General features: G+C 28.2%; 1 protein-coding gene across 1 annotated transcript; it reads right to left on the bottom strand.

Annotated features, from left to right (window-relative positions):
• Positions 1-807: 807 nt before the first annotated feature.
• On the bottom strand, positions 808-3,971 carry LOC149518720 (uncharacterized). Its single transcript, XM_089760381.1, has 6 exons — positions 3,957-3,971; positions 3,183-3,297; positions 2,932-3,043; positions 2,769-2,838; positions 1,498-1,560; positions 808-1,397 (listed from the first exon to the last, which is right to left on the bottom strand). Exons 1-6 carry the CDS (start codon positions 3,969-3,971, stop codon positions 1,317-1,319), a joined length of 456 nt encoding a protein of 151 aa, XP_089616507.1. The 3' UTR covers positions 808-1,316.
• Positions 3,972-8,877: the final 4,906 nt, after the last annotated feature.

The following is an 8,877-nucleotide window of genomic DNA, read 5'->3' on the forward strand; positions in this document are numbered from 1 at the left end:
TTGTCTAAGAAAAATTGTTTTTTAAAAAAAAAATTTTACTCTGTCTATCCGCATACCCTTAAGCTCTTGTAGCTTAATGTTATTTCGACGAAAAATTTATATTTATACGAATGAAGAAAATATTATACATAAATATTTTGAAATATGTAACCTCTGTCAGTTTTAATTTTATGCCAAGATGCAATTGTCTATTACTAACCATGACGCCTTGCTTGGGAGGTTTGCGCGTGACTTTGAGTCATGATTGTAATCGGCCAAATCTGCAGCGTTGCTCCTGATGCTCTGACATCTATTCAAAGAGAAAGTGGTGTAAAGACAAACAGCAAAGAAAATTAAAAAAATGGTGTTGGTGGTCGTTAAAAAAGAGAGGCAAAGAGGTAAACACAGTTACTCCGTAGTAAGCATATAAATAATACATTAATATTAATAAATTATTTGAATTTAATTTAAATAAAATTTAAATTTAAATTAATTATTATTAAATTAAATTTAAATTTAAATAATTTAATTTATTGATTAAATTAAATTTGATTATTTTTATATTTGATTTGAATAATTTATAAGTCTAATTGAATTTTTATTTTAATATATTTTTATTATTTTAATTAATAAAATATTTTAAATTTGAAAACATAAATAATCATATTTTTATTAAATATAAAATCAATTTATTTTTATATATTTAATTGAATAAATTCAAATAATTTAATTTTTATTTTAAATTAAATTTAAATTAAAAAAATTAAAATCTAATCGAATTTAAATTTAATTTCAAATTTTAAATTTTAAATTGAATTTAAACTCAAATTTTATGTCATATTAACTTAAATTAGCTTGATTACAGCTCTAAATGGGAGTATCACATTGGTCTTTGTCTTGTTGTCTACTTTTGTTCTTGATATTTCGATAAAATAAACCCTATTTTTTACTCTCCACTCCTCTCAGTTACAAGTTTCTTGTTTGCGATGCCTGACGATTCTCATGAAGCACTAAGTTCCCAGACCGCTGGTGGTACAGGCAAGTGCATTGAAACTTGGAGAAGGTCAAAGGTTTGATCAATTAATAACTGACAATTGTCGACAAATCTCATCCCAAAACCAAAAATTTTGTCTACCACTTCCTTTCCAGTTTCCAGCTATGCTCCACTTCTTGTGTTCCTCCTTTTCTGCCCGTCTTGTACACTGTGCATTCCCAGTAAACTAGGGACACCATAACCGAAGGGCAAACAGACAAAGACCTTCCACGCAAGTTTTGCTGAGTGTTACTTTAATGAATTTTCATATCCACCCCCCCCCCCCCACTCTATCCTAAAAATTTCATCGGATTCTTCTTCCATTGTCCACTCGTGTTTTCTTGGATGCAGTTCCAGCTTGTAGATGCTCAGTGCTTGATTGAATCTAATGCAATTGGGGAGAAAAAGAAAAAAAATTATTACTATTAAAATATAGCATAACTTAAATATTCATCAAAAGGGCATGCATTAGAGAGATTTATCACCTTATTGAGCCTGTCCCTGACCTTTTTAACCGTCTGATTCATTGACTGGGAGGGGAAGTAATCCTGAACGAAGAGGAAAGATGAACAATGGCAAAGGGCAAATATTTATCAGTCAAATTCCACAACTATGCATAAAAGGTCAAAGTTTGAAACTAAAAAAAGAAGGAAAAAATCCCAACATTAACAAAATATTGAATTTGTCTGTGCTATCCAAAAGAATCCAGTAGAATAACAGAAAAAGTTAGAAAACTCTGACAAATCAAAATATTAAACAGAAGGCAAAAACTCCAGCCTGATGAAAAGTTTGGTGTTCAATTTACAATGTGGATTGCCAAATAGTTGTAATGCAATACTAATTAATTTATCAAAAGATGAGTGGACTGTAGAGTGCTAACGAAAAATAAAATCCCCACAGACTTCGAACAGATATTAGGCCTTACGTACTATTCCGCAAATCGGCAGTTAAGACTCTTGAGCGTCAAGAGAATTACCTATCATTAAAAAATGCCTACAACAACAAAATTCTAATGCAAGAGAGTCTGCAACTGTTGGATAGTTCACTTGAGAACATTGTCTGAAGGGTAAATAAGGGGGAGGGAAGGAAACAAAATTTGATGACAAGTCTCTCTCCACAACGTAAAAAGTTACATTATACAGAATTTCTTCTTTCAATTAAGCAACCAGGGCCAAATAACAGGCGACCAAAGTGACAGAAATGGCAAGTGGTTGAAGAACTAAAGCAAAAGTAAAGCAAGCAAAGGTGAAAGGCAAGTAAGAAAATCGCAACAGTGACCTGAAAAAATATCTATATTTAAAATTACAACAATCCCAAAAGACACGATTTTTTCCTCTAACGTCTCAAATCTACTAGGTTATCTTGTTCTTTACACAGGGTAATAAGCACTATGCCAGATGCATAAAGAAGACAGTGTACATACTTAAGATGGAGATGCATTCTGTCCTAATCCAACCAACTGGACTTGACTTAATCCAACTTGGATTTAGCAACTGAAAGCCAGTTAAGCTGCACAATAGGTTTCCTGGCTTAGCTTTAGGACTTCATCTTAAGTCTTAACCAACTACGGGGTTACCATGTGCCACTGCCAGTAAACTTCACAGGCCAAAGAGTAATAAAGAAAATGAAAGAAACAAGAGCTACTGGCCCTTTGGTACCTAGGAACCAGTTCACTTCAGTTTTATAATCGAATTTCAAACCGTAAACAAGTTAAAGGAGCAAAATGAGGGATGATACATAAGAGAATAGTCACCACCTTGTCAGATGAAACTCTTGTTATCAGAGCATTATTAGTGTGAGACGTGAAATCTGAATCTCCAACATCCCTATAGAGAAGAAAAACCATAGTTTATATAGGTGAAGAATTCAAAAAGCCAACAACGATGAAGATAGCAGTGTGAATTTGAACAGCATATTACCTCAGCCTAGAATTTATCTGCTTGGGAAGGCATTCTTGAGATGTAGCAGTAAGCAATGGAGCTTCATTGGAAGTGCACAGGTGATGAACTGAATGCCCTTTAGATCTTTGAGCTGATATCACAACATATGAACATAATGTGTATGAGACTATATTATCACAACTAGCAAGGAAACATAGAAAGTTTTTCCTATTATAGGCAAAGATAGAAATATTAAAAAGCTAACATTCTAGAGTAATATGAAAGTTTACGATTCAATCTAGCAAGGATTTCTTTTCCTCTGCCTTCTAACTTATCCTTAGTGTCATCAAGTATCTCAAATAGAGGAGCATAAGTGACCTGCAAATGGTGCCCCAAGGAAACAAACTCGTTTTGATTCAATCAAGAAGCAAAAGTAATGATTTGGGATATTTATAGCTTTCGATTTCTATAAGCCAATTATCAAATAACAACCAAAATCTTCACCAAATTTATAGGTTTATAGCATCATAATGTTTCAAAATTTCTTTGTTGTTTAATATGTCCTCCATGCTTATTTCACAACGATTTAATCTTAGCAAAACATAATTCTATAATTCTTAATACTCAATCAAAATCCTTTTTTTTAATGATATTTTTCATAGACTGCAACGTTAGTTTCCATGCAAGAATCATAATATATCTTATATCATAATATGTGATATTCTCTATTAACATTACTCAAATAAACTCATATTCTGTCTTAATAAAAAATCATAATCACTATTTTATCATACGACCATTAATAAATCCTTTGTTTTCCAAGTACGAATATAATTTTTCACACTTTAGGTTAATTATAAAAGATTTTGCCTCTTGTCATCAAGGACAAATAATTCCCAATAAAATAAAATATATCAATATGGACAAATATCCTTATTTATGTCTATAACGTTATTTACCACAAGTACAATATAATAAACAAAATCCATTTAGATTTCAAAACCGTAATACTATACTCATATAATAATCGAATTCTAATAAATCCTTGAAAAGTCAATTCTTACCATAAGGTTATGCATTACTCATTCAAATCAAAATAACACTAATATTATCGAAATCCTCATTTGCATTATAATTTCTATTGACTCTAACTGTAAGTCTAAAACATCGTAATTCATAAAGAAAATTTATAATCAATAATAATAAATATCTCAAAGCCTCATATAAATTCTTATCAATCTAAATTTTCATACTTTATTTTAACAAAAATATTTTGTCTCCATGATAAAAAATAAAAATTCAACATAAATCCATCACAAAACTTTGAAATCTTAATTGATCAAAAATCAAACTTCAATATCATAACACCTCAAAAGATCCATATCATTCTCTACAATAACTCTTAAGCTTAAAATATCCAATTTATATAAAATCCTACCAAACTCACTTCATTTAAAAACATATCACTTCATTGCATTTTTAATGATTTGTACTTTGGTTCTAAATGATACAATAAAGATTATGATTAAAAATTCATCAAAACTCATAAGCAAACATGAAATAAACCACCAAAATCGAAAATTTCAACCTCAATTTTATAGGATCTCCAAAGATTAAAAAAAAAATTTCTCCATTATCAACTTGAGTTTTAAGGTAACGATCTTATCAAATTCACACAAAAATTACTTACAACTTATCATTACTCATAATTAAATTCACCAAACTTTTTCCTTTTCACAATTTTAAAACTAATGTCTAAAAATTAATCGGATTAGGAAATCTAGGATCCACAAAATCATAAAACACCAAAATCTCCATGGATAGAAAATCTAATCTATCTTAAACTTATAAAACTTTGAAAGATCAAAACTATTTTTCACAATAATTGTTGAGCTAAAGGTAACCATTTCACCAAAATCACAACAGAATCATTTCACCTACAACCATCAATATTCCTTATCAAACTAATCCAAACTTTTTTTTTAGTACAAAATTTCAAAACTAATACCTTCATATTAATCAAACAGAGTAACCTAAAATCTCTAGAATCACAAACTTGCCTCTGATACCACCAATCTGTTATACCTCAAAGTCGAAAATTTAGGATATAACAATGCCGCATACTCATGAGATGAATTTCACAAGCATGCAAGGCAACATATATTGAACTAAATCAAAATCTTCAATAATCTCTAAAATAATATTTTACAAAATCTCAAGTCTACAAAATTATATTCTTTACAAATTGGTCGAATATAATAAAACTCTTACTAACCAAATCTTTTAGAATCAATAATAAAATACTCACTTGAAAGTTATATCAAGCTAAAGATAGATGCTAATCTTGTTAATATAAGTAGTTGACAAGATTAAGCCTCCCAAGATACAAACATCGAAATTGAAAAAGTAAAGAAAATTAAAGGAATGAGTATGGCGACTCAGCAAGTAACCGATATCTCTTCAGTTGGATTAAGTATGCCATAAAACATTTAAGCCAAAACATTAATTAAATGATTAAAAATTATTTTGGGTTATTTTGTATTCACAAATATATTCTCACAACCAAATTCTCATATCACAAAATAGAATCAAATATCATAAAATTATAAATTTTATTAGTCTCGTATAATATACTAAGACTACACTTAACCTTTGTGGCATAAGTCAAAATAAAAATTTTTTCTCTAGTGCAATAGGATAGAAGTATATCAGAAGCAATGGATCATTGAACTGATAATTATAATTAACCTGTTAGTGTAATGGGACAGAATAAAATTCACAATAACCTCTTTAGTGCAATGGGACAAAAGTATATTATCAACGACATAGTGAACAAAAACTACTCTTCTTAATCGATGACACAATTTGAAACTAGTATCGATATCACAAAATATATATCGACATGGTTAACAATTAACCCCTATTGGTAGGGTCAGAACATAGTCATACTGAAGACAACCAAAATATATTTTCAGATTACCCAACATATACAAATTGAATATTTATAAATTTTCTCAAAACATAATCCATATAAAGTAAATTCTATAATCATTCCAAAGCAAAATTTCATATTCCAACAAATAATGGATATATAAATATTTTATTATGAAATCATATTCAAAAATAAAAACAATATCAAATTATATTTCAAACTCATAACAAAGAAATCGTATATATATTTTGCATGATCATCCCGATTTATAAAACAAAATGACAAAACAATATATATTATATATTTTAACTATAAATATATTGAGGTTGATTTTTAGGGACATAAACACCAAAGCGATATCCAATCACTTATGTGATGTGCTAAACCATAACTTAATTAGTAAATCACTTAATTCTCCTGGTATCCTAATAATTTAAAAAATATTCAAAAATCAAAACTTAATCCAAAAACATAAATTTAACAAGGCAAATCTTCCGCTGGTCATCTTAAGCAAATTGGGTTGCGTGGCAACCTATTCGACAATTCAAAATTATTTGAAAGTATTTTCTTTTATCATATAAAACATTTTCTTTTAATACAGCAAAATGTCTAAAATTGCATGCAAATATGAAATTAAGGACTAAAACATAAAAATCAGCAGTAATATAAATTTTTATAAATATTTAATTTTTAACATTTAATAATAATTTTTTTTTTTGTAAATTTGAATATAATTTAATAGTCTTTTAACAATACTAATAGTATGGAATTAACACAATAAAAACATATTAAAAAAAGTAAAAATTCATCAAAAAATATAACTGAAATTCAAGTAATTTATAACTAAATACATCGAATATTAATTAAAAATAAATTTTAAAAAATTTAAAATAGAATTTTTTATGTTTTGAAATTTCTGCATTTGGTGATCATCTGGCTTATTTTGAGCCACAAAATATCTAATATGCTACAGTTTTTAGTGACAAAGGAAAACAGTAATTTAAAATAGGAATGTAATGCTACAACTTAGAATTTTGTTTCACCAAAAATGGTTTCCAAAAACCTAAGTTTAAAAAGCCAAAACTTTACAAATTATCACAAATAACCTAGATTTTTTTGGGTTTTAGATTGATGAAGCCTATTTTGGGGTTTTGATTCTCTTAGTCTATAAATCATTTGAATAGACCAATTATACCAATAGGAAGTTAACATTTCGTACTATCAAAAGCATATAAATTTTGACAAAATTGGCTACTGGAGTAGGTAGTTTCGACGACTCAAATTTGGATGTTTATAATTGTTAAAACCTCGAAAATAAAAAATTTCAAATATTCAATTCTTCTAAATTATTTAACTAAATGATGTGCCACACATACCATTAGAAAAGTCTTAAAGAGACCTTTTCATTGGTACCCACAATTTTGCTAGATTGTTATTGGAAAGTCATCCGAATATTTTTGAAAATAAAAAGATATAAAAATATACATTAGAGTTTGTAGAAAATTACACAAAACATGAAAATTTCAAGAGTTTTAAGCAAAATCTTACTGTAATTAGTGATTTTTAGAATAGATTTGCCCTACCTCTTCCTCTCTTATTCTTGAATATTTCTTAAAGTTTTCTTTTTATTTTTTTTTCAGTAAAAGAAAACTATGGACAAGTTTTTTTTTTCTGTTTTAATTTTTTTAACCAATGTACTTATGGGTTGGGTCATTGATCAGGCTACAGTCATTTGGGCTTGGATATTACAAATATACTAGTCATGCTTCCAATAAGCAGCATGCCAAAATTGTGCATTTGAACTACCAAATGCATCTCAAATTGGATTTAACATAAGAGTTTGTTGCAGGCACTTACTATAGATTCAAGTTCATCTATTAAGGTAAAAGGCCTTGCTATTCAGAGCAGCCAACAAGTGAATTTTGTCATTTTCAAGTCTGAATCTATTTGAGAATCTTAAATATGAGTTTCATGTCCAGGAGACAGTCCAAAACTGATGGGATCCACATCATCGGATCAACTAATGTTGTTCTTCAAGAATGCAAAATAGGAACAGGTTTTTAATCCTTGTCTTTGGTCTTTCCTTGAATCTATTTTGCCTTGCAAAAATAACAACCTTAAATGAAGTTGAAAGAATGCCTCATAGAAATGATACTACAAACTATTTCATGCGTCCATATTATCTGGTTTACTATTCATGGTTATTGCGCATATGAAATTCAGGGGATTATTGCATCTCAATTGTTAATGGTTCATCGGCTATCAAGATGAAGAGAAATAATATATTGTGGACCAAGACATAGAGACATGTGTGTATTGTAATAATTTTTCGTTTGAGAGACTCGATCGTTAGATTTGGAGAAAATTTTTATGATCATTACTAATCTTTTTATATAGGTGCAATTGATCACCTAAAAATAATCTTTTAATAAAAATCTTAAAATTAATTAAGGTCTACTAAAAGATATTTAGGTTTGTGAGATCAAAGTTAGATCCTAAAATATGATTACGAGTAAGGAAGGTATTAGTACCCTCATGTCGCCTTGTTCAAAAAATGGTGCCAATTAAATGTGTGTTATCATTTGGATAAAGTGATCATTTTTTATTTAAAATTAATTCTCTAAAATCAAGCATTTTTATTATTATTATTTTTTGTTTGAAAATTTTGTGAATGGTTAACTTTCTTGAAATTTTATTGAATAAGGATATTTTGTAAAAATTTATTATTATAAATTCTCCAATGCTTTAGCGAAATTTATAAAAATATCCTTATTCAGTAAAATTTTGAAATAGTTGACCATTCACAAAATTCTCGAATATTTTATCCGAAGATATTTTTTATTCATAAACAACATGTATAGTTTAAAATATTATAAATTTGTTATGATTTTTTTTTTCGATTATGTGATTATCTAAAAGTCTCATTAGCAAAATTAATTTTAAGATCATCCCAGCTCTTTGGTAAAATCTCAAAATTATTTTTTTCAATAATAATTAAGAAAAATAAAACTTTTTAAATTTTCTTTAAAAATTTTACTTTAAAGGACTTATTT

The sequence above is a fragment of the Durio zibethinus genome, chromosome 5, assembly GCF_047325235.1.
Source record: "Durio zibethinus cultivar Kanyao isolate XHJ-2024 chromosome 5, ASM4732523v1, whole genome shotgun sequence".
In the NCBI taxonomy this organism is placed as follows: Eukaryota; Viridiplantae; Streptophyta; class Magnoliopsida; order Malvales; family Malvaceae; genus Durio; species Durio zibethinus.

Bases quoted from the DNA above. Each gene is read 5' to 3' on its own strand.
- LOC149518720 (XM_089760381.1), bottom strand. The intron at 3,044-3,182 runs GTAAACTTTCAT...TTGTGATATCAG, and splicing joins AATCCTTGCTAGATTGAATC to CTCAAAGATCTAAAGGGCAT. The intron at 1,561-2,768 runs GTGGTGACTATT...CTCTTCGTTCAG, and splicing joins CAAGAGTTTCATCTGACAAG to GATTACTTCCCCTCCCAGTC.